This window comes from Capra hircus, chromosome 22, assembly GCF_001704415.2.
Source record: "Capra hircus breed San Clemente chromosome 22, ASM170441v1, whole genome shotgun sequence".
Lineage (NCBI taxonomy): Eukaryota > Metazoa > Chordata > Mammalia > Artiodactyla > Bovidae > Capra > Capra hircus.
Genome location: NC_030829.1, coordinates 25110495 through 25138144, shown reverse-complemented (window position 1 = coordinate 25138144; position 27650 = coordinate 25110495). Strand labels below are relative to the sequence as shown.

The 27650-nt window shown below is 37.4% G+C and overlaps 1 protein-coding gene across 1 annotated transcript in view; it reads left to right on the top strand.

The window, feature by feature from the left end:
- Positions 1-27650, top strand: part of CNTN6 (contactin 6) — a 324176-nt gene that overhangs the window by 45855 nt on the left and 250671 nt on the right. Inside the window, exon 2 of the mRNA XM_005695718.3 lies at positions 20091-20226. Coding sequence (XP_005695775.2) covers positions 20172-20226 — 55 coding nt within the window. The 5' untranslated portion in view covers positions 20091-20171. The remainder of the gene's footprint in view (positions 1-20090; positions 20227-27650) is intronic.

Below are 27650 nucleotides of genomic sequence, written 5' to 3'. Positions count from 1 at the left end.
AAGAGATGGGAATACCAGACCACCTGACTTGCCTCTTGAGAAATCTGTATGCAGGTCAGGAAGCAACAGTTAGAAATGGACATGGAACAACAGAGTGGTTCCAAATAGGAAAAGAAGCATGTCAAGGCTGTATATTGTCACCCTGCTTATTTAACTTACATGCAGAGTACATCATGAGAAACACTGGTCTGGAAGAAATACAAGCTGGAATAAGATTGCTGGGAGAAATATCAATCACCTCAGATATGCAGATGACACCACCCTTAGGGCAGAAAGTGAAGAGGAACTAAAAAGCCTCTTGATGCAAGTGAAAGAGGAGAGTGAAAAAGTTGGCTTAAAGCTCAACATTCAGAAAATGAAGATCATGGCATCTGGTCCCATCACTTCATGGGAAACAGTGGAAACAGTGTCAGACTTCATTTTTGGGGGCTCCAAAATCACTGCAGATGGTGACTGCAGCCATGAAATTAAAAGACACTTACTCCTTGGAAGGAAAGTTATGATCAACCTAGATAGCATATTCAAAAGCAGAGACATTACTTTGCCAACAAAGGTCTGTCTAGTCAAGGCTATGGTTTTTCCAGTGGTCATGTATGGATGTGAGAGTTGGACTGTGAAGAAAGCTGAGGGCTGAAGAATTGATGCTTTTGCATTGTGGTGTTGGAGAAGACTCTTGAGAGTCCCTTGGACTGCAAGGAGATCCAACAAGTCCATTCTGAAGGAGATCAGCCCTGGGATTTCCTTGGAAGGAACGATGCTAAAGCTGAAACTCCAGTACTTTGGCCACCTCATGCGAAGAGTTGACTCATTGGAAAAGACTCTGATGCTGGGAGGGATTGGGGGCAGGAGGAGAAGGGGATGACAGAGGATGAGATGGCTGGATGGCATTACTGACTCGATGGACGTGAGTCTGAGTGAACTCTGGGAGTTGGTGATGGACAGGGAGGCCTGGTGTGCTGCAATTCATGGGGTCACAAAGAGTCGGACATGACTGAGCGACTGAACTGAACTGAATGTTGTGACCTATAGCAAAATTATCTGTCTTTCTGCACTGTTACTTTCCATTTTTTGTGAAATGTGAATAATACTTTTCACAGATATACTTATAAAGTTTAATCAAATATATGAATGTGAGATACATTTTAATATTCAAAAATGCTATAAAATTATAAGATACTTTTCCTAACTCCAGCAAATTTGTAGCATCAATGTTCGAACATACAACGCTTTCTAAGTGATGGTTGTTGGAGGTATATGTAACTGTAACAAACATTAAGTGTACATGAATTGGTTTCAGATATGAGTTTCTAAGTTATTTCCAATAGTGATTGATTTAAAATCCCAGGTTATCTTTTGGAAACTTTCTACATCAGGCAATGTTCACTTATATAAAATATATTTTGTTTTCTTTCTTTAATTTTTTATCATTGCCTTCATTAATTAGTCAATCCTTTTGGTCAGGAAAAAAAGAAAAACTTTTTTATATGGAATTAAAAAATTGGTTTAGAAGGCCCAAACTTAATTTTTGTGTGACTTATCTATTAAAGTTCTGTCTTCTCTCTCTTCTCTTTACTTAATGAAAAAGCCAATTGCAAAACAAGAAGATTGATTAGTAGCAACAATTTTGGTGTTCTAGTAATAAAAACCTTTTCTGAAGTCCAATTTTTATAAAAAGGCACTGATTTTATTTCAAGGCTAATTTACAATTCAGTGTCTAATAAATGACAGAGATTTAATAATTGGAGCAGATGAATCCCCTATCCTCATACCCACCATCAGGATTCACAAGCACTCTGATGAACAGCTAATGCTGTGAAAACCTTACCATCTCCAACTGTTTTCTAGCCTGGGAAACATGATTTTGTCTATGCAGGACAAACTCACATTGCCCAAGGGTTAAGGCTCCTAGAAACCCTCAATCGATTATGGATGAGGAATTGATAAATACTCTTCTGTGCCTCTCAGTTGGGATAATTGAACACTGCCAGGGCAATGGCAGAGTGACTGAGATCCAGTTGATCATACTGACAACTGCCCTGATAATAAAGTTTCACTGGCTTCATTCTCTTCTGAGTAAGCTACTTTCTATCCCACATTTCTTAGTATCACTCTCCAACCAAACTTTTTGCATTCAATTCCTTGAAACTTAGAAAAAAAAGTACTGCTGATAAATACATGACTTCACCTTTGTGAAAAGATACATACACAGGGTACTCTCTGCCTCTCTGTGTCAACATACCCATCATTTTATCTTTCTCTAAACTGGTTTACAAGAGCTGTTATAAATGGAACTCAGCTTACAGTGGAGGGGGGAATGAAGGAATGAATCCTTTCTTAATTAATTTATTATTAAGCTGATTATTAAAACTTTATCTCCAGAAGTTCATTGAATGTGAATAATAAATTGAAGTCACAGACTATAAAGAACAGAAAAGGAATTGAGAACTATTTTTCCCCCCAATTGGGAGGGACCCTTTAACATTAGAAGCAGACCCTTGAGATGTTCTATAAAGCTAAGTTCTGTTAAAGTCTGGATTGCTATCTCCTATGTGATAAAAGTTCCTGACACTTAGCACGAGTTGTCTTGCCATTCTACCTGCAAATGGCAGGTCTGCAGGAGAGATGGGGCACTATAATATGCATCCTAGAAATTTAGCACTTGAACTCAGAAGTAGGTAGAGTGTGAATTATCTGCCACTAGTCATATAAATGCTGATGGTCATGTCTCATACCCAATTGTGCCCTAGGAAATGGGGTACACAAAAAGAGATTCTTGATGGTGGTGGGAGCTGTGTGCAAGCTTTCAAAGGCACAATTATTTCTTCAGAGTCTAATCAAAGGCTGCTTAGGGGGTTGTTCCCCTTGAATTAATGGGAGTATGAGTGTTCAATGAGGGAGATTAGCCCCAGAAGACAGGGAAGCAAATTAAACCTTTATGTTGATTTGAATTGGAAGTGAATAAAGCTTGCCTGCTCACTTAACTCAAGTGAAGTTAACAGGCAAGGATGAATGAAGACTTAACTTCTCTGTGTGGCAAAGAAGACCTCAGGGCACTTTGCACCAGGAAACCTCCCGAGACAGAGCTGAGATGGAGGTGGCCATTCATCATGCTGCGGGGTGATGGGAATTTTCAGTAAATGCTGTATCAATGTAGTTAAATCTTCCCAGAACCAATAAAAATGTCCTTTGCCTTTTCCACCCTCTATTACAAGTAATTGCTATTCATCTAGTTATGGATATCTTGGAAGTAGTCACAGAGTACTTGGAGTGCCTGGGGGATGAAAAGTTCGAAGGAAAAATGTAGCTATATATCATTGGCATTCATGAGAAAATTCACATTAGATGTTTGAAAGGCAGGTGCCCAGGAGGCAACAGAGAAATCAGGAACAATATTGTGCCAAAAATACCATTCTGACTGGTGACATGAGGGAGTTTATGTCAGGTGGACTGAAGGAAAGCTATTTGGAAAGAAAAGATGTATGTGATTTTCTGTATGCATTTAGTTTATTTATATGTGCACATCCCTTGAAAAACTAGTGTGTTCTGGGAATTGACAAGCAAATTGGGCCAGAAGCTTTTGAAATATGCAACGGTGCTTATAGATCTTTTACTTTTAAATCTCTAAATAACATCTTGCAACATGATCAATATGTTTTCAAATTCATATCATTTGAAAATCTGTTTGCAACCTGTAAGACAAAAAATGTGTTGCGACCAGGTACCACTTTACACTCGGGAGGCCAGGTTTAAGCCAGTGGGGATTCAGATGCAAAATCTAGTCCCTGCCTTTTTCTGAATATACACCTCTTCTGGAGGCCTAAGGATCTGTTGCCTCAATGATAATATACTAGACATACAAGCTGAAAAAAGATGTTAAAAGGAGGAGAGGTGATAGCATTCTTGCCTGGAGTCACTTTAGTGAAAAAGAGTTCTTCTTTCACTTAATGACTCATTCTAGACTGAATTATAGTTACTTGAAGGCAGTCCAGGGTAAGCCTACCTAATTCTCTTCATTCCCTTTATTTAAAAGGTCTACTGTATAACCTTTCAAGGAGATTGTACTAGATTCTATAAGGTGACAAAGAGAATAATATCTCTAAAATTTATCATTGCTTCTGAACGGCTTTTTTCATGTGTGTGTGCTCAATTGCTAAGTCCTGTCCAACTTTTTGCCACCCCCATGAAATGTAACTCACCAGGCTCCTCTGCTCATTACAGCCCTGAAATACATTTAACTGATAAACCGCGATTAATCACCCATTCACTCTGTGGATTAGTGTAACTTAATTTCTCCTGTGTATAAGGACACTCACACACATGATCCTGAAAAGTAGACCATGCAAAATGCATTATGGGAAAGCAGTTGTACCTTAAATCTTTTATTCATTTCTTCATTAAATAAAACTGATTAAAAGTTGAAATTTAAAGCATTTCTAAATGAAGATATGATCAAAATCTTCATGGGATAAAGGTCATTGCATCTTGGCCGAATACTAAAATTAGAGAATTCTAGGAAGACAGACCAGCATGATCAAAGACAGAGGCATCCTTGAAAATGACTGATCTTTTAAGTGTGGTTGTTTTGCACTTAATGATGTTAATAATGTCAATAATAATAGCAGCTATTATTTAGTGTGCTCTGGCCTCATGTGAGATACTGTTCTAAGCGGTTTATTTGAGTTAACTTATCCTTACCTCAAACCTGGAAAGTAGCTACCGTTATTATCCCCATTTTAGTGAATGAAGTTGCTCAGTCATGTCTGACTCTTTGCGACCCCATGGATTGTAGCCTACCAGGCTCCTCAGTCCATGGAATTTTCCAGGCAAGAGTACTGGAGTGGGTTGCCATTTCCTTCTCCAGGGGATCTTCCCTACCCAGGGATTGAACCTGGGTCTCCCGCATTGCAGGCAGCGCCACTGCTGATAAGGAAATGAAAGCATAGAGGAGTTAGGTAACCTGTATGAGAAGCAGAGGCTGGAGTGAAATGAGGTAACTTGGCTACACAGCATGGACTCTCAGTTGCCAATGTTTCCTCTTAAAAAGCTCACAAAGCCACCACATCAATGATTGTGCTGTCCTTTCAATTTCCCTTCAGACTGAATTTACTAAAATTATGTAACTGGTTACGAGCAATGGTGGACTGTCTCTGATCTCTTTGGACGCCTGATCCGGCAACATTTTCATGGGGCCAGTCTGCCCATTGGGAAGCTCTGCAGAAGACATTACTCTTCCCTCTGAGAGTGGTTTTCACATCTCCCCCACTGTTTACAACTCATAATACTCTTATCAAGATCTGGATATAAATCAGAAGCACAGTTTCATCCCAAGTCACCCAAATGTAGAGGGTGGGAAATTTAAAACAATGCTTTTAAAACAGTATGCACATTTTATCCTGGCTGGCTCCAAAAGTCAGTTAATCTGTCAGAGCTTCACTTTTTGTTTTTCTTAATGATTTAAAAAATCAAAACGAGACATTTTGTTTGAGAAAGCACCTTTCAGACTATAAATCAAGTTACAAAAGTGGGATACTATTTACATAAACATGAGATCCAGGTACTAGAAGGTAGTTTAAGTCTTGTTAGTAAGAAGGCAGGAGACAGGCATGGGAAATCTGAGATAATATTGTAATACTCTGTCCTTGGAGGAGTGTATCATCAGGCCAGCAGGTAATTTTTACATACATACATACATACACACACACACATCTAGCCTGCAAATGCCATCATGGAAGGCTAAAGAATGTGCAAAGGGTTGGGAATGAGATCTGTCCCCCATATTCCAGGCCACAGCATATTTGTTCTTGGGGACCATGTATTCAGCAAGGGTAACATACTCTCCACAAAAAGCTTAATTCGCATTTCTGAAATTTCAAAAAGCCAGGGAATGGGGCACTTAAGAGACTAAGGTGCAATGCCATTCCCTGTTTGTCAAATGTCTTTTTCTCTCTCCTTTTTATTTTTATTATTTTACAAATTCTAGCCTCTCAGTAGCAGAGGAATTTCCCAGAGTTTTACAGCAACAGTGTTGACAGGCAACTGCCTTTCCCTCCTGAGTTGACTCCTATTTCTGTGAGGTCAGGACTGCCAGTGGGAGCACATATCAGGGGACAGGTTGATGGAAGAGAAGGCAAAAGGTCCTATTGTCCAGGGGCTGGGGACCATGAACCTTAGCCAAAGGGAACAGAATGGAATCAGTGTACATCCTGCTTTGAGTGCTCACTATTTTTTTCCCTTTCCTTCCTTAATGGATAGCATTGGAAGAAAGGGTGTTGTTTCTCAGCAAAGAACTTACAATTGCTTAGATTTAATGCGTTCATAACAATATGTATATTTTGATCATTCTTTCCAGGTAGGACAGAAGATTCATGAATCCATGCATTTCAAAAAAGATAAGCTATTGTGTGTGATCAGAAAATAACTGCTTGGCATGAAAGCAATTAAAATCTAGCCAATTTCCCTGATCAGCTATGCAGGAGTGAGAAACATTAGTCATTTAATCCCTTATGTGTATCATGAGTTTCTTTCCATTTAAAGAGCTCTTTTAAATACTTGATTTAGTTGATCCTTATAAAAATTTGGAGGAGTCGGTAGGACAGATATTATGGTCCCAATATTTGCAACCTAAGTTCAGAGGTTACAAATCTTAGATTATATCACTAGCTGTTGGCAGAGTTGGGATTTTAATATCATTGCATTTCTGGTCCAGGGCTCTTTTCCCTCTAGGTTTTCCTGGAGTGTGTTCCATAGAGCATCCATTCACTGTAGGATAAGCCCTGCAGAAAACAGAGTTCCAGGATCATAGAAGTCCAAGAACAGTATATACTATACCCTTGCCCTTAGATTCTACAATGGACATTAGAAGAATAGAGACACTGAGAAATCCTGCAGGAAAGAACTTGTTCACCTTATTTAAGCTTGCATTCTGCATTGTATTTGACTACATGCTGTTTCCATCCCCCTTAAGTCTAAGAATGACACTGGCAAGCCTTGCACCGTGCCGTATAGCTTCATGGCGGTTCAGGTTATTCACAGTGAAGGAGGAATCTTCCCTTTGCAACTCTGATAGGAAGAAATCTTTCCTATCAGAAATATGTTTGCTCAGAAACTTGAATCAAATCTCCCAGGATCAGCTTTAGGCAAAATTGTAACGTCTGTAAGATTAGCCATTGTGGAGGCAAGTCAAGGTTTAAGATTAGAACAGGTAGTGGTCAGATGAGGGACTTTTTTGTCACTTATTAGCTAGGCACGCTTTGTCCAATTTCTTACACTTCCAAGCTTTAGTGTTCTCACCCGTAAAAGGAGAACAATCATTTTACATGTGATAGGACTGCTGTAAAGATTAAATGAGACAATGTACATGCAATCCTTGACATAGAGCATGGTGTGAATGCATGCAAGTACTCAGCTGTGTCCGAATCTTTGAGACCTCATGGACTGTAACCTGCCAGGCACTACCTGAGAAGCCCTAGAGCCTGGTATTGGTCAGTATTCAAAAAATAATATTATTAATACTATAGCTATTAACATTCCATTTTAGACAGCCTGCTGATATCCCAGTCATTCTCTTTCATCTCCTATTTTTCTGTCCTGTCATATAGTCCAAAAGGACTGCTTCCAGATGTCTCACGTAGCTGTAGGACACAGATGGCAAATACACTGCCTTCAGAGACTAGGCAGGTGAAATGAGACTGTAGTGGCTGGAATCTTAACAAACTGGGTCTGATTGTTTAAACTAAGGCAAATACTACTAAAGGGTCAAATACTCCTGATGTTCATTGTCGTTAATGTCTTTATAAAGATGCTGTTAATATGGAGAAATGTGAACTCAGTGATGCCAAGTCTTCAGACACATAAAGAAAAACCGGAATGTTCATTGTTATTTCAGTTTCCCAACTTTCAAATGCTCTTCTGGGGGAATCCAGCTTTTGGACCACCACTTAATGATTCGTGGTACAGAGGATTTTCAGCTTCTTGCTCTTTACAGGAATAAACAGCTACAAGTTTAGAGGGGCTTAGTTCTAAGTTCTAAGGGCTTAGTCATCTAGTTTAACCTTCTACTCAATGCAGAATTGTCCTCTATAATACCCCAGAGAAATTGTCATCTAGCTGTTCCTTCTATATACACCTAGTCATGATGAACGTGCCATCTCATGGAGAAAGTGCTTTTACTCTTTGCATGCACAATCTCATTGAATCCTCATATAAACCTCATGCAGTAGATAGTACTTTTTCCATTGTAATTATCATAAAACTGAGGCTCAGATAGGGTATTTTACTTCCTCTAAAGTCACAAAGCTATTAAATGTCTGTAGGTTTTGAGATACAAACCCAGAATGTCTAGGTTTCAAAGCCAGTGCACTTAAACACTGGATAAACAATTCTACTTGTTAAAATGCTCTGGGCTGATATTAAGCTGAAATTTGCTGCCCTGAAATGTCTACCCTTTGGTCCCAGTTCTGGTCTCCTGAGACACAAATAATAAGTCTAATCCTTCTTCCACAAGACAGCCCTTCAAATATTTGAAGATGGCTCTTCTCTGCCTACTAAATCCTCTCTTCCCCAGGCTAAACATACTCATTTCTCTCCACTGACCCTCACAAGCTCCCAGCCACTTCATCATCCTCACCCTGCTCCATAGGAGAGGCTTTCAATTTATCAAAATTCCTCTTAAACCACGATGTTCAGGAGAGAATACAATCCCTCTATGTGGTCACACAAGTGCAGGTGCAGGTTAAGGCAGAAGTGGCACCTCGCTTGTTTTGAACAATATGCTTTTATTAATGCAACCTCAGTTACCTCTGATTTTTGGCAACTATGTCAAAATGTAAGCCACTACCGAATTCCTGGCCTTAGAATTACCCCATGTTATGTTTACTTTTTAACTTTAAATTGTGAAATCACTTTCCCCCACTCCACATTCCTATTCTGAATAAGTAGATCAGTTTTAAAACCTAAAACTTAATATATATTTTTCTTAAATACCATCTTATTAGATTAGATGTTGTTTTGGAATATACCAATCTGTTTTGCTTTGTTTTTCTTTAAAATGACAAGTTTAGTTTAGCAAAGCAGGGAAAAGAAAACTTTCCCCACAGTCTAGTTTTTCTTTATTAAGCACATAAAGAAATATTTTTTTCCCTCTAATGCTCTATCACTGCACCCCAATAAGCTTATTCATATTTCCCTCAAACAAAAGAGAGTACTTCATGCACATAGTGGTTTCAATAGTACCTTGGTATAAATGTTGTTGTTTTGTTTAGTTCTTTTTTTTAACTTTGGAATATATGAAGAAGCAAAAAGAGTGAAAAGAGAAGAAAACCTGCTCCCTGTTAAACTTATGCACATATCACATAGATATCCTATCAGTTCAGTTCAGTTGCTCAGTTGTGTCTGACTCCTTGCGACCCCATGGACTGCAGCACGCCAGGCCTCCCTGTCCATCACCAACTCCCAGAGTTTACTCAAACTCATGTCCATTGAGTTGGTGATGCCATCCAGCCATCTCATCCTCTGTCGTCCGCTTCTCCTCCAACATTCAATCTTTCCCAGCATCAGGGTCTTTTCCAATGAGTCAACTCTTTGCACGAGGTGGCCAAAGTACTGGAGCTTCAGCTTCGCATCATTTCTTCCAACGAACAACCAGGACTGATCTCCTTTAAAATGGACTGGTTGGACCCCTTGCAGTCCAAGGGGTTCTCAAGAGTCTTCTCCAACACCACAGTTCAAAAGCATCAATTCTTTGGTGCTCAGCTTTCTTCACAGTCCAACTCTCACATCCATACGTGACCACTGGAAAAACCATAGCCTTGACTAGACAGACCTTTGTTGGCAAAGTAATGTCTCTGCTTTTGAATATGCTATCTAGGTTGGTCATAACTTTCCTTCCAAGGAGTAAGCATCTTTTAATTTCATGGCTGCAATCACCATCTGCAGTGATATTGGAGCCTAAAATATAAAGTCTGACACTGTTTCCACTGTTTCCCCATCTATTTGCCATAAAGTGATGGGACCAGATGCCATGATCTTCATTTTCTGAATGTTGAGCTTTAAGCCAACTTTTTCACTCTCCTCTTTCACTTGCATCAAGAGGCTTTTTAGTTCCTCTTCACTTTCTGCCATAAGGGTGGTGTCATCTGCATATCTGAGGCTATTGATATTTCTCCCAGCAATCTTGATTCCAGCTTGTGCTTCTTCCAGCCCAGCGTTTCTCATGATGTACTCTGCATATAAGTTAAATAAGCAGGGTGACAGTATACAGCCTTGACATACTCCTTTTCCTATTTGGAACCAATCTGTTGTTTCACGTCCAGTTCCAACTGTTGCTTCTTGACCTGCATATAGGACGAGGCAGGTCAGGTGGTCTGGTATTCCCATCTCTTTCAGAATTTTCCAGTTTATTGCGATCCACACAGTCAAAGGCTTTGGCATAGTCAATAAAGCAGAGGTAGAGATTTTTTTCTGGAACTCTCTTGCTTTTCCCATGATCCAGCGGATGTTGGCAATTTGATCTCTGGTTCCTCTGCCTTTTCTAAAACCAGCTTGAATATCTGGAAGTTCACTGTTTACATACTGCTGAAGCCTGGCTTGAAGAATTTTGAGCATTACTTTATTAGCGTGTGAGATGAGTACAATTGTGCAGTAGTTTGAGCATTCTTTGGCATTGCCTTTCTTTGGGATTGGAATGAAAACTGACCTTTTCCAGTCCTGTGGCCACTGCTGAGTTTTCCAAATTTGCTGGTATATTGAGTGCAGCACTTTCACAGCATCACTTTCAGGATTTGAAACAGCTCAAATGGAATTCCATCACCTCCACTAGCTTTGTTCCTAGTGATGCTTTCTAAGGCCCACTTGACTTTGCATTCCAGGATGTCTGGCTCTAGGTGAGTGATCACACCATCATGATTATCTTGGTCATGAAGATCTTTTTTATACAGTTCTTCTGTGTATTCTTGCCACTTCTTCTTAATATATTCTGCTTCTTTAGGTCCTTACCATTCTGTCCTTTATCGAGCCCATCTTCTCATGAAATTTTCCCTTGGTATCTCTAATTTTCTTGAAGGTTATTTATATTTCTCCCAGCAATTTTGATTCCAGCTTGTACGTAATGGTATATCATATATCGGTAGCAAAATTCAGATATATTTGGATTAAAAAGAATGAAACAAATGATTACACTCCATGTGTTTTAATCAAGATGTTTCTGAGTTTTGCTGCCTTATATAGTCACTATCCATATATTCACTATCCCTCCCACCTTTCTGTCATTGCAGAAATTAATCAAATATTCAGTAGGCTTGGGTAATAACTTCCCACTAGAAATTTCTCTCTGTTCCATTCTTTAGACAGAGGTTGGCAAACTGTGGCCTTGGATTAAATGCTGTATTTCATTACTCTTTTATAAATAAAGTTTTATTAGAACACAGCTACTCCCATTTGTTAATGTCTTGTCTATATAGCCACATTTGCACTACAATAGTCCTGTTTCCTAGTGGCAACAAAGGCCAAATGATCTGCAAAAGTGAAAGTTGCTTCCTATTTGATTCTTTACAGAAAAAGTTTCCCAACTTCTGCTTTGGTGGCTGGTTAGCAATCCATACATATTATTCAACTCATTACTGAGAACTGAAACTTGCATAATTTTCTATCTCTATGTTAAATGATACTGAAAGCAATTTAGTTATTTGCTTCAGAAAGTATTCACTTCTATAGGATAAAACTTTCATTTCAAGGCCAACATCAACACCTACAAGAGTCTTACCTCACTGCACCCATCCATCTATAGTTATTACATCATGCACTCTGCCTATTTCCAGTCAGCTCCTCCTTTTGCAAGATCAACCTTCAAGTTACTCAGCTAAGGACATAAAGCCCTATAAATATCACCCATAACTTCCCCTTCTGAGATAGTACTAATATTATGTCAAGTTATACTCTCCTTTTCTAAACTAAGCCTAATAAACTTAGTTTTGCCTGAACAACAAACACTTCTGGTCACCATTTCAAACATGACAGTTGACATTACAAATCCTCCAAACTACATATCACCCACCCAGAACCTCTTATTCTGATCAATAGAAACACTGAGAGCATTTCTATAAGATGGCATTACCTGCATTTTCAGTTAGGAAAACAGATTTATAGAGGCTGAACCTTTACTAAGGGGACATGCCCAGTGTCACAGATCAAGAGGGATGTACAGTAGGAAGGACTCTCTCTCAGGGATCTGCTCTCAGGCCTCATTCTAGGTCATAAACTTTGTAGGACTAACTATTCGCCTCTTTGAGGCCTCAGTTTCCTCACCTATGAAAGTGGCATTATCTATATACAGGTGGACCCTGATGTATTATGTTTCAAATTCAACTTCACTTGACTTAGATCTTCTTCTAGGCTAGCAGTAAGCTGCAGGCTCCTCTCTTATGATACTGGGCAGTTACATCTCCCAGTAAGTCACCCCATCACATAAATAAACAACTGATACAATTACAACCTTTCTGTTTTTCACTTTTGGTACAGTATTCAACATATTACAAGAGATAGTCAACACTTTATTATTAAAGAGGGTTTGTGATAGATGATTTTACCCAACTGTAGGCTATGTATGTGTTCTGAGAATGTTTAAAGTAGCTTGGTGAAGCTGTGCTCCTCAGTAGGCTAAGTGTATTGAACATATTGTTGACATGATATTTTTCAACGTATGTTGGGGTTATTGGGACATAACCTCATTGTAAGTCAAGAAAGATCTGTATGTTCTTTCAGTTCTGAAATTAATTGAAAGTATGGTCTCTTATCAGTTATAAACTAATTTCTTCACACAAATGTCTTTCAGCAAGCACAAGGCATATGAGATAGGCTGTATTGATGACTAAGTTAAGTTCTATAACTTGGTTGCTCTAATCAGAAAACACGTAGAAACAATTCTAACTACTGTCAGAACAAATGTATTTGCATGTATTCCATTCTGTTAACAACTTAACATGTAATCATGTCTCCTCTAAGGAAAGAAGGAATGTTTCTTCTCCCATTGCATTAATCACACTGTGCTATATCTTTCTACTACTCTATCATCTATTATGATTGCCTATTTTGAGAGTCAGCATAACAATTATCATAAGTGATAGCATTATATTCTGAAAACATAGACTCAGATGGCATGATTTATCTTGCTACTTTGCCTGACTTAATGGGAGTTGGAGTTTCCCTAGTCTAAACCAGATTTTTAGATCATAAATATTTCAATTTTTAATTTATTATTGATTAGCTTGATAGTAAATAACTCCATGAATGCTGAGGTTGGAAGTCTGTTTTAAAATTATTAAGCATCTTACCTTCTATCTGGCCATAGACTGTTATCACAGTGAAATAAAACAGTAGGGCTACCTGAAGCAAATGGATTTGGGATTTTAAATTTATCTAATGTAGTTAATTAACTGGTCAATTAAAAACAAAAGGGCAATTAGTGCTGAGCACATTTGTTCTGATGATGAACATGCCAAATGAAAATGGATCTTAATCTCTGCTACAAAATTCTGTAATGTCAAAGGAATGCAGCTGTAAATAGAGAAAGAATAAAGTCCATTAAGAGTAATGCACTGGCAACAATGATTTCCTTTCATACTAAAGCAACACAATTGTGACACACAGAGAGAAGCTGGCCAGCATTTTAAGTAATATTCCTCCACTGCTCACTCTATTATCTTGTATTTACAGTGATCACTAAAGCCAATTAGTAGTAGCTTCTTTTTCCTACTACCAAAGTGAGAAAATAATTTTACTTAATGCAAAAGGGAGGAGGAGAAAGGGACGACAGAGGACAAGATGGTTGAATGGCATCACCAACTCAATGGGCATGAGTTTGAGTAAGCTCCAGGAGTTAGTGATGGACAGGGAAGCCTGGTGTGCTGCAGTCCATGGGGTCGCAGAGTCGGACAGGACTGAGCAACTGAACTGAATGCGAAAGGGGTAAGAACTGCACAGGTACAATATGTAACAGACCTGAAGATTTCTATAAACTGTATGTACTAATGAACATAATTCTTAACCACTCAAACTGGTGTCACATAGATATATCCACATATATTAAAGAGTATCAATCTTTTTTAGACAAGAATGACTACCCATGTTTTCCTTTTGTCATTCAATGAGATGTGTCTTGGGCATTCTCTGTAGCTTGTAAGTTTAATCATTGAGTTCCAAGTACAATCCTTCATAAGCTCCTTTCAAAGGCTTGTTTCAAACCGTACATGCACATACACATGCCATTTTATTTAACCATATGTCACTAGTTCTCAGTGCAAAGAGAAATCAGAAAGCTCTTTTGTAAAAGATAAAGATCAGAGATGCATTCCATCTCTCTTTTGGTTACACCCATTGCTTCCCATGTCTGTTGGGCACACCGCAGTTTAACATGGCAACAACTTCCCAGAATTACTCTGTTGCCTAAAGTTTAGCCAATGCTTAACTTCCTAATCAATCCTGGTTTACTAGCATTTGTATCACACTCATAGACAGTTGACTAGTTTCATGGCAAGAAATAGATTGAGTGATCGCTTTCTACTTTTTTAAAAATTGACTTATTCTGAGTGAAACTAAAGAACTGTTTGTGTTGTGTGGGTTAAAAACAGTCTTAGGGGGACTTTCCTGGTTGCCCAGTAGTTAAGAATCTGCCTACCAATGCAGGGGATGTGAATTCAATCCCTGACCAGGTAACTAAGATCCCACATGCCAGGGAGCAACTAAGTCCACAAGCCACAACTACAGAGCCCATGTGCTCTGAAGCCTGTGCTCCACAACTAGAGAGGTCTGAGTGCCACAAAGAAAGAAACTGCACGCCACAACTAAGACCTGATACAACCACAACCACAACCACAAATAAAATAACTAAATAAATATTTTTTAAAAAGAAAAAGAAGAACCATCTTTAGGTACAACCTCACTGTCACAACAATCATCTCTTAATTCTTCTCTCATCTACTTTCTAAGGTCAGATGATGATTGAAACACATGGTAAGAAGAAATCCCACTAAGGATTTACTAAAGGCAAGATACAGTTCAGTTACTTCAAAATCAAGACCTATTTTTTCCCTGTTAAACATGTATAATTTTTGCTGAGCACATACACATGGAGTTAGAGAAATAGAGTTCTACATTTCTGTACCTGAAATCCTTATAATCAAATGTTTTTAGAGTTTAGAATGTATTAGATAAGAGATTAGCAACAGAACTTCCAGAAATTCTAAAGTTATAAAAGGTTGGACAGTAAAAATTTTCAGGTTTGCAGACCATATGGTTTCTGGCATATTCAATTTGCCTTTGTAGCACAGAAACAACCATAGACAGTGCATGAATAAAGAGGTATATTGCATTCCAGTGAAACTTTATTTATAAAAGCAGACAGAAGGCTGAATTTGGTCAGCTGACTTCATTTTCTGACCTCTACTTTAGTCTTTAGAAAGGCAATTTGTCTTGCAAATTTACATGGATTTAGAATACCTTCAGTGGGCAACAACTCTGTCAACCACCAACACCATGTTTAGCAGCAAAACCTAAGTATTCATGCTAATTTGGAAACAGACTAAACAACATCACATTAATTCAGTACAGGTTTTACCACCAAATTAAGTTTTGCCACTCAATTTACAAGGATATTTTAACTTTCAGAGATTTTTTTTTTTTTAAGAAAATAAAGTTTTGAGAAACTGATTGTGGACCGATACATACTCTTGTGTTGAACTGTTTGAAATGATTACTTTTGCCCTAAGAAATTTCAAGAGAGGAAAAAGAAACACATATGGTCTGGAGGAGATAAGTCTGTCCAGTAATCATAGAACAACAACCTTAGCAGGTGTGTTATAAACCAAGACACCCACTTCTCCAGGCCAAAATGATATTTAAAAGATTGCATGGTTTATAAACCTCATCTAAAACAATGTGCTTGTAATGCATTTTTGAATTTTTTTTTATTTTTTTTTAGAACTTCAGAAGTTCTTTTAAGTTAAGTTTAAACACTGGCCTCCTTTATTCTGCCTCGAGCAATCTTTAGGATTCTAGGAACCTAGAAATAATTCCTGTGGCTATTCTGTGTATCAGTGCCCAGCATAATTTTTCTCTACTGAATATATCTATCCCATTTTGCTGTGAGTAAATAACCAGACCCTTCTTATCTGGATTGTTCTGATTGAGCCAGTGTATTCTCCTTCCTCAGGCAATTTAAACTTTTACAAATGGAACTTTTACAAATGGCAAGTGATGCATAAATATTAGCTATTTAGGCTATCTTTATAGAGCATTGCTAAATAAACTATCTCCTGGGCTTTGCCCTCATTACAGGATGTTGATAAGCAATCAGATGGTAAAGGGCAATATTTGCTACAAAATTATACACCAGGTTAAATCAAACAATCTTAGATTATTAGAGCTAGAAGACATTTAAGGGTGATCTCTAGGTTAAAACCTTCAATTTTCATAAGAGGAGGCTGACAGTCATTGTTACTGTACATTTAACACCCAAAATTACTAAGCTGGTTAAGAGAAAGACAACACCATAAGCACTGTCTTTAGATTACCAGACTGTTTAGTTGCCAAAAACAAACCAAACAAATACTGACTGAATACCCATGAGCTCTATATTCCATACCAAACCATGTATTATGAGCTAGTATTGTATCTGGCTTTATCTTCAAAATAAGGTATGAAAATGCTGGCGATATAATGGAGTCTTTGATAAATAGAATGCTCAAAGGGTATGTATCACATTAGTTTGCTCTGGAGTCTTTAAGAAAAACATTATATTAATTCAGGATAAAAAATGAATATACCAGTCAGGCTTTTTGTTTGCAAGAGACAAAAATACAGCACAAACTATTAGACAAAACTTTCTCTGATTCATTCACATTGGAGAATTCCAGGTTTTAAACTTGGTGAGGCACTTCATCATTTTATGATAATAACACTCAGATATGTGAAGCAAAAATCTTGTTTCCTACATATCCAAACAAGAGAAGGAATATGCAGGGAAATGTCCCTAGGGATGGGATAAAAGCAAGCTGGGTCTTAGGTGTGGACAAGATAAGAGCAGCGAATGAGATAGGATTAGCTATATTTCCAGGGCTTTCATGGGATTATTTTGAATAATTCCATCAGCCTTAGGAAGAAGGGTCATTCCTGATTGTTAGGTAGCTAGAGATCTCTGGAGATTGAGTTTTTATGCATTATAATTCAGAAGTGTCAGAGCTTGAGAAGGGAAGAAATTGGGGTGGGGACTCGGTAAATTGTCTGCTAAGGGGAATTGAAAGCTTTTAGCCATGCCTTCTAAACTGGGTGAAGATATGACTTGCGAAATGTTATATTACACTGGATCAACAGATTTAAATCTTAGCATCTTAGTTGTAATATCATTGACAAACCACTGGCTTTGTTGTCATTAGTTTGGCTTAGGCTACGTACCCCTTCTTTTACAAAATACTGTAGCAATGAGAATGGATTCCTCATTGGCACAGACCTGGTCATATCTTCATTCCTGTAGCTAGAGGATGAAGGAAATCTCACTTTCATTATACGGACTGATGATGTATAGGAAGGTGGTTCCTCAAAAAAAAAAGAAGTAAATAGATAAATAAAATAAATACATACATAAAGACAGCTTTTATCAGAAGAAGGGAAAAATGAATTGTTTGATTGGAAAAACTAATGATGTCCATCAAATAAGTTGGTAATTATAAGTTTTTACTTTCTACTCCACCCTTTCTATCATGTAAATGTCCTGCTTCAAATCCTCAATTATGATTTGAAAGTGCAACATCCATATTTGTCAACATGGTCTATAGGCCTTGAATAGTTTAACCTCTTTGTCCTTTTCCAGCCGTGTCTCATGCCACTGTTCTTCTGAATAGCACCTGAATCTTTCTAAGGTCTTTGAAAATATACACTCAGTTCTGCTTCAGGACTTTTCACACTCCTTCCCTTTTGCTTAGTCTCCTTCCTCATTTTACCTACCTTAATCCCTGCTGTCCTACATGCCCTCCTCATGTGCATACATGCACTTGCCTGGCTAAGAGCTACTCGTTTTTCAAGCCTCAGTTCAAACACACTACTTGAGCATCACCTCATAGATCTCATAGGTAGCACTTATCTTCTTTCACATATTACCATATTTACCACATCTGTGTGTGTGTGTGTATGTGCATGTGTGTGCTTGATTTTGCTGTTTTTCTTAGAAAATGTAAGATCTCAAGGGTGAAATGAAGAGTTTTAGATTCATTACTAACACCAAGGTACCTGATGCCTGGCAGAGAGTAAATATAAATGAATAAATGTTTCTTGAAAAAATAGAAATGAATAAATAGATATAGAATATCAGTTCAGTTCAGTAGCTCAGTCGTGTCCGACTCTGTGACCCCATGAATTCCAGCATGCCAGGCCTCCCTGTCCATCATCAACTCCCGGAGTTCACTCAAACTCATGTCCATTGAGTCGGTGATGCCATCCAGCCATCTCATCCTCTGTCATCCCCTTCTCCTCCTGCCCCCAATCCCTCCCAGCGTCAGAGTCTTTTCCAATGAGTCAACTCTTCACATGAGGTGGCCAAAGTATTGGAGTTTCAGCTTTAGCATCAGTCCTTCCAAAGAACACCCAGGACTGATCTCCTTTAAAATGGACTGGTTGGATCTCCTTGCAGTCCAAGGGACTCTCAAGAGTCTTCTCCAACACCGCAGTTCAAAAGCATCAATTCTTCGGTGCTCAGCTTTCTTCACAGTCTAACTTTCACATCCATACATGACTACTGGAAAAACCATAGCCTTGACTAGACAGACCTTTTTTGGCAAAGTAATATCTCTGCTTTTGAATATGCTATCTAGGTTGGTCATAACTTTCTTTCCAAGGAATATAGAGTATAATTTCACTTAAATGTGAGATGTTAAGAGTTTGGAACTTCTCGTGTCAAAGAGAATGGAAAGATGATGTAAGATATGAGAAAATTTCTGGAAGGACATTGTCAGCTCAACATAACATATTGATCTGCTTATTTTCTTTTTGATTTTTATTTCTTGATTAAATTTTAAAGCGTTTACTTTAGATTTTATAAAGACTTAGAATATAGTCAACGGTTTGTGTTTATGTCAAAGTAATTAGTAACAAAAAGAAATTAAAGATTTTTAAAACTTAAAAATATATCAGAAAATGATTGACTTTATTATTTACACTTAAAATCCACATACTTCCAAGAGATACTTGAAGTTGCAAGAAAATATATTTCCACTAGGTTAAAAGTTACAAAGGGTCCTATCATTTGATATATAATAGAAATGTGACCTAGATGAGTTCATTCTACACTTTTTTGAGATTATGAGCTTTATGAGCTGCTTACGAAGTTTCACTTTTTGGATAAAGGCCAACCAAACTATTATCTTGATTTTTTTTTATCACTGGAAAGCTTAAATGTCAAAATAAATTAAAGAAAATTATGATGTTATTGAATAAGAAAAGTATATCTCACACTCTACACATAATATTTCCAGAAATTGAATCCTACAGAAGTTTTAGCAAAATATTAATTTTAGTTCTAGTAAAGATAATGCTTCTCAATGAGTATATTCTCAATAATACTGATTAAAAAACAATCCATGAAATGTGTAAAGTCACTGTTATATAAGTGATAAAGCAAAATTTTACCTTATTCCTAATTGTATAAAGTAAAAAATAAAAGACACCGACAGAATTGTGGGAGTTGATTTAACATGTCTTTAAACCTCTCTAACATTTTAAAAAGTCAAATTGAAAATTATACTCATGAAAGTTTTCATCCACAAGAATACAGTCAATTGAATTGCACTCCAGCCTATTAACTACTATAGAAAATTTTATAGCAAATGTAATTTATATCTAAGGTATGAATTTAAATTATGGGAATATTAGCTGAAATTATGAAAACTTGCAATCTATACATGCATGTAATAAGTAGACTTTTAGATTACTTTATTTAGATTAATGATATTTAAATATGAACTTGAACCGGTACGCAACAATTTATATATATGTAAGAATACGTATATTTTTACATTTGTCATTTCAGGACAATTTTCTTTTTCTTTCAGACTCTTGAAATACTGACTGGAAGATAGACATTTTCTTCCTGGCTGATTGTATGGGAGAAATTTTGACCTTAGAAAGTGGAGATGAGGTTGCTATGGAAACTGGTAATTCTGATGTCACTCATAAACATTTCCACAGGTAAAGTGTTCTATTATTATGAGTTCTGATTGATAATCTATTGGCATTTTATTTTTTCTACAGGTGAAGCAATTTTCAAATACATAATATAGGGTTGGCAAAAAAGTTCTTTCATGTTTTCCCGTAACATCTTACACAAAAACCCAGAAGAACTTTTTGTCCAATCTAATACTTACATTATTTAAATAACTAAATGATAAAATTTTCCAGGTAACCTCTATGGCTAATATAGAGTTTAAAAACAGAACTGAGATGATCTCAGTTATAAATTGTCAAGTATGAAATTTTTATAGTAAAAAGATGTGATTAAGTAAATTTTGTCAGCAATAAACAATGAAGAATAATTTTTTGTTTCCTTTAGTGTGGTCTTTAAAAATGAAAATAGAAATACATATATTTTCTTCAAATTTAGAATTTGGTATGGATTAAAAGCTATATCAGTATAGAAGATAAAGTAATATAGAGTGTCATATCAGAATAAGCTTAGAGTTTTTTGTACATTCTTTTATTCACCCTAAGTAAGAAGTCTGCGTATCAGTTAGCTTTTGTTATGCAACAAACCATCACAAATCTGAATGGATGAAAATAACAAATAACCATGTATTTAGTTGAAAAATTTATAGATGGGCAACTTTAAGTAGGCTCAACTGGCCTATTCTTTTGATTTTGCTTGAGTGCTTTACATCTGTGGTTAATCTATTGGGTCATCTGGGACCTGGCTAGTCTGGCAATAGAGACCACTGGGCTGTCTCTGCTCCAAACCAAGTGTTCTTTTATCCTAAGTCTAAGGTCCTTCATATAGTGTCTGCTCAAAATTCCAAGAGAAATCAGAAGTATGCAAGATTTTTTAATGTTAAGACTTGCAACTGACACAGTGCCATTTCTGCTGCATTCTTTTAACCATTGCCAGTCACACTATGAGATTTAAGAAATATAAGAATAAACTCCATCTCTTGATAGAAAAACAACAAAATTACACTGGAAAGGGGTATGGAAACAGTAAAGCAGATAATAGTGACTAACTTTGAATGTAGTCAACCATAGTTCTATTAAGAACACGGAATTCTATTCTGAATTTTCAAGCTTACCTGTGTGAGTCGCCACACAACATGAACATTGTCTCAGTCATCTAATTGTCAGAGCAACTCTTCTATCAACACATACTGCTTCCCACCAACTGTGGTAGTGGGTACTACTGAAGTTTCCCATATTCATAACAAAGACCTAAGATATTAGGAGAAACATAGGAACAAAGATAGTAACACACAAGTCAGAAACATGGTAATTGTAAGAGGCAAATATTCAAAAACAATTCTAAGAAGCGGAAACATTTCTAATTTTTAAAAGCATGAAAAGGTTAAAATATGCAAAACAGCCATTAGAATCAGAAAAACATGTAAATAATGATATTTTTACTATTAGAGAATCCAGTGGCTAGAAGTGCTATCGTTGTGTTTATTCAGTTATTACATTATTTTAATTCACATCACTTCTAATTCTCTGTAACAAAGAATCAGAGTTAAATAATATTTTTTGTAATAGATGAAAACAAAACCAGAGTCATCAAGGTGCCCCCAAATTATACATATGTGAATAAAAATTATATTCTTATCCTCCAATTTCAGTTTCCTGTCAAAATTTTAGCTTAACATTTTGCCCTTTAATTATCTATACTGAATTAGCACAGTGTATCTGGAAGATCTTTTATGTTAAATTAAAATAAATTACTATTCTCAGACCACGTGTCATCTGAGAGATCTTCCAGTTCTTCTGTTACTGTTTTATTTTTCCAAGTTGGATGTGATTCAACATGTCCTTTTGCTTATCCTAAAGGGAAAAATAATCATGTGTCCTTGGTGTACAATTTTCTTATGAAAGAACAGATTGTATCTGTTTTTAAAATCACAGCTATTTAAATAAGATAATCTGAGCAACATTGCCACAGAGGTAAGAATGCTGACAATCATATACACAAGAGAGCTTTGCTTTAAATCTGTTTGTTTTGCCTTGTTTTAAGATTTCATGGTGTATCTCCCTCCTTGCAGATACAATATACTATGTTAGTTTAGAAAATTCAGTTCTCTAATGATGCAGTGCTATTTCTACACACACACACACACACACACAAACATACACATATAATAACTTTATTTTCCAAAAATTAATTTCGATTCTTTCTGAAAGACCAGCAAATCTTTCAGTTATGTGCTTTTTCCTTCCTATTTTTTACTGTTATAATCTTTTCAAAACACTGACTTTTTAATTCTCTTCAAACTTTAAATTAAAAATTTAAATTTTACCCCATCTCTTCTCTTATTTGTTGTTGTTGTTAATTAACTGTATCTAACCCTATTCACTTTCATGCATTGGAGAAGGAAATGGCAACCCACTCCAGTGTTCTTGCCTGGAGAATCCCTGGGACGGGGCAGCATGGTGGGCTGCCGTCTCTGGGGTCGCACAGAGTCGTACATGACTGAAGCGACTTAGCAGCAGCAGCAGCAGCAACCCTATTACTATGGACATTGGCCTTTAAATTTTTATGATGAACCATAATCTACCCAGGCATATGTTATGGTTCTGGAATATTTTTGAAATTATGGGTATGTAAAATTTCTAGAATTCTATTTTAGTATTTTTTTAATATTATGAGACAACCATTTAATTAAGATACATGATTGCTAATTACGTGTGAAAGTCACTCTGTCATATCTGACTCATTGTGACTTCATGGACTATACAGTCCATGGAATTCTCCAGGCCAGAATACTGGAGTGGGTAGCCATTCTCTTCAGGAAATCTTCTCAACTCAGGGATTGAATTCAGGTCTTCCACACTGCAGACGGATTCTTTACCAGCTGAGACTTCAGGGTTTTTAATCACTTCATTAATGTGTGTGGTACACTAAATAATTGTCCCCATGGATATCTAGGACCTAGTATCTGGAACTTGTAACTTTCACATTAAGTAGTAAAATGGATTTTGCAGATGGGATGAAGTTAAAGGTCTTGAGATGGATAGACTATCCCGGAATAACTGCATAGGAAATCGAAATGCTGGTAAGATGCTGACAAAAGGAATTTGGTACAGAGCAGACGGTAACATGATGAAAGAGGAGAAAGAGACGTGAGGTTCTTGCTATCAACCTTAAGTTTATATAGGAAGGGACCAAGAGCCAAGAAATGAATCTCGAGAAGCTAGAAAAGAAAAGGAACAGGTATTATCTCTTTGAAGAAAACATACATTGGTTTCCATCCTGTGAAATCCATTTTGGACTTGGGACTTCCAGAAATGTGAGAAAATAAATGTGTGTTGTTCTAAATCACCAAGTTTTAATTTTTAGAGAACCCATAGGAAGCTAATGTAATATGTTTCTTCCTCACTAGATGTTAAGCTCCAGAAGAGCTGGCCCTGTGTGTTCCTGGCATGTGGTAGGGATTCAGTAAATAGTGTTAAATGAACAAATGAATGAATTAGACTCAATGTTATTGGTCCTATTTGGATTATCATCAAGTAGAAAAGATTAAGTCATGAATTTCCCATGTTTGGATGTCTTGTCATAGAATTTTAGAGATGGAACTCTAGCAACATTTGAAAGTTTCAAACTATGCCCTATTTGAGTGTACACTTCATCAGAGCAAAGATTTCCATATGTTTTATTCTCTGCTGTTTCTCCACCACCTAACAGATGGTTTGTAAATATTTATCAAATTAATTAAATAAAGCAGTTCTATTCCACTCAATTCAACAGATAGTTTTAGTACCTGAGATATGCCGGTCACTGAACTAGATGTTGGCCTTTACCAGTAAGAGGGCAAGGTCTCTGTATTCTTCAGCATACAGCCTAAAAATGGAACTCAGCAAGTCAGCCAATAATTTCAACAGAGAAAGTATAGCTTGCTATTTGAATATCATAGTAGAGAGCATATAACGTGGAAATGTTCTAAGAGGACATCTGCTGTTTTTGTCAACCTCCAATCCATTTCTGCTTCCTCTGAAAAAATATATTATGTTTTTACTTAGCAAACCGCTATTTTCTATCAGTCTTTGTAATTGAAATGAGCGTGACATAACTTCATAATCAGCCAATTGGTATATCCCATCCTCCTTCACCATAGTATTTGGTTCAGGGAATATTATATCTTAACAAATCCCTGGGCATTCGCTAAAATGAAATGACATAAAGTCATCACATTTGTGCTGTTCTAGTTGACTCATTGGAAAAGACCCTGATACTGGGAAAGATTGATGGTAAAAGGAGAAGAGGGTGGCGGAGGCTGAGACAGTTCGATAGGATCACGGGCACAATGAATATGAATTTGAGCAAACTCAGGGCTATAGTAGAAGACAGAGAATCCTGGCCTGCTACAGTCCATGGAGTCACAGAGTTGGACATAACTTAGCAACTACACAGCAACAACAGTTAGTACAAAGATGCACCAGGGGCTGCTCTGACAGAAAAATTGGCCTGGAAATGAAATTAACACAAACGTAGAACAAACCAAGGGAATAATGGCACCGTTTCTTAACTTTACCTTTGAAACTTTAAGTACCAGGTGTCTTTTTTCCTATTTTATGCTAATTTCCAGGGAAATTCTGTCCCTTGATGAAAAGAATCTTCTCTGATAAGGTCAAAATTGTTTTTAATGTAAATTAGTGATGATAAGTGAAGCTCTATTAGCAATAGAAATTCTTTGGGGATTAATGCCTACTCCCTGCTGGGCATGAGGAACACAGCAAATATAAAGATGAAGAAAAGGCACAATTTTTTCCCTGGAGGGATAAAAAGAGTCAAGAGGCTTTATATGGACTCAAGGCAAACCATTCAAATATCACAGTAATCCAAGTCTATGCCCCAACCACTAATGTCAAAGAACCTGAAGTTGAACATTTCTATGAAGACCTACAAGATCATTTAGAATGAACACCCCCAAAAGATATGATTTTCATCATAGGGGACTGGCATGCAAAAGTAGGAACTCAAGAGATACCTGGAGTTACAGCCAAATTTGGGCTTGGAGTACAGAATGAAGCAGGGCAAAGATTAACAGAGTTTTGCCAAGAGAGCACACTGCTGCTGCTGCTAAGTCGCTTCAGTCATGTCCAGCTCTGCGCTACCCCATAGATGGCAGCCCACCAGGCTCCCCCGTCCCTGGGATTCTCCAGGCAAGAACACTGGAGTGGGTTGCCATTTCCTTCTCCAATGCATGAAAGTGAAAAGTGAAAGTGAAGTTGCTCAGTCGTGCCCGACTCCTAGCCACCCCATGGGCTGCAGCGCACCAGGCTCCTCCATCCATGCGATTTTCCAGGCAAGAGTACTGGAGTGGGGTGCTATTGCCTTCTTCCAGAAAGCACACTAGTTATAACAAAACCGTCTTCCAAAAACACAAGAGACAACTCTACACAAGGACATCCCCAGATGGTCGATACGGAAATCAGACTGATTATATTTTTTGCAGCCAAAGATAGAGAAGCTCCTTACAGTCAACAAAAACAAGACTGGGAGCTGACTGTGGCTCAGATCATGAACTCTTTATTGCCAAATTCAGACTTAAATTGAAGAATGTAGGTAAAACCACTAGACCACTCAACTATGACCTAAATAAAATCCCTTAGGATTATACAATGAAAGTGACACATAGATTCAAGGGATTAGATCTGATAGACAGAGTGCCTGATGAACGATGGATGGAAATTGTATGAGAGATAGTGGTCAAGACCACTCCCAAGAAAAAGAAATGCAAAAAGGCAAAATGGTTGTCTGAGGAGGCCTTACAAATAGCTGAGAAAAGAAGAGAAGCTAAAGGCAAAGGAGAAAAGGAAAGATATACCCATTTGAATGCAGAGTTCCAAAGAATAGCAAGGAGAGATAACAAAGCCTTCCTTGGTGATCAGTGCAAAGAAATAGAGGCAAACAATAGAATGGGAAAGACAAGAGATCTCTTCAAGAAAATTAGAGATACCAAGGGAACATTTCATGCAAAGATGGGCTCAATAAAGGACAGAAATTATATGGAACTAACAGAAGTAGAAGATATTAAGAAGAGGTGGCAGGAATACAGAGAAGAATTATACAAAAAGAAAAGATTTTCTTGACCCAGATAACCACAAGGTGTGATCACTCACCTAGAGTCAGACATCCTGAAATATGAAGTCAAGTGGACCTTAGGAAGCATCACTATGAACAAAGCTAGTAGAGGTGATGGAATTCCAGTTGAGCTATTTCAAATGATGCTGTGAAAGTGTTGTACTCAATATGCCAGCAAATTTGGAAAACTCGTCAGTGGTCACAGGACTGGAAAAGGTCAGTTTTCATTCCAATCCCAAAGAATGTTCAAACTACCACACAATTGCACTCATCTCACAGACTGTCAAAGTAATGCTCAAAATTCTCCAAGCCAAGCTTTAACAGTACGTGAACCATGAACGTCCAGATATTCAAGCTGGTTTTAGAAAAGGCAGAGGAACCAGGGATCAAATTTCCAGCATCTGTTGGATCATCAAAATAGCAAGAGAGTAACAGAAAAACATCTACTTCTGCTTTATTGACTACACCAAATCCTTTGACTATGTGGATCACCACAAATTGGAAAATTCTTAAAGAGATGGGAATACCAGGCCACCACACCTGCCTCTTGAAAAACCTGTATGCAGGTCAAGAAGCAACAGTTAGAACTGGACATGGAGCAACAGACTGATTCCAAATTGGGAAAGGACTACATCAAGGCAGTATATTGTCACCTTGCTTGTTTAACTTATATGCAGAGTACATCATGTGAAATGCTGGGCTGGATAAAGCATAAGCTGGAATCAAGATTGCAGGGAGAAATAGCAATAACCTCTGATATGTAGATGACACAGCCCTTATGTCAGAAAGTGAAGAAGAACTAAAAAGAGCCTCTTGATGAAAGTGAGAGTGGGAAAAGTTGGCTTAAAATTCAACATTCAGAAAACTAAGATCATGGCATCTGGTCCCATCACTTCATGGCAAATAGATGGGGAAATAGTGGAAACAGTGAGAGACTTTATTTTCTTGGGCTTCAAAATCACTGCAGATGGTGACTGCAGCCATCAAAGTAAAAGATGCTTGCTCCTTGGAAGGAAGGCTATGATAAACTTAGACAGCATGTTATAAAACAGAGACATTACTTTCCAACAAAGGTCCATCTAGTCAAAGCTATAGTTTTTCCAGTAGTCATGTATGGATGTGAGATCTGGACTATAAGGAAAGCTGAGCGCCAAAGAATTGATGGTTTTGAACTATGGTGTTGGAGAAGACTCTTGAGAGTCCCTTGGACTGCAAGGAGATCCAACCAGTCCATTCTAAAGGAAATGAGTGCTGAATATTCATTGCAAGAACTGATGCTGAAGCTGAAACTTCAATATTTTGGCCACCTGATGTGAAGACCTGACTCATTGGAAAAGAC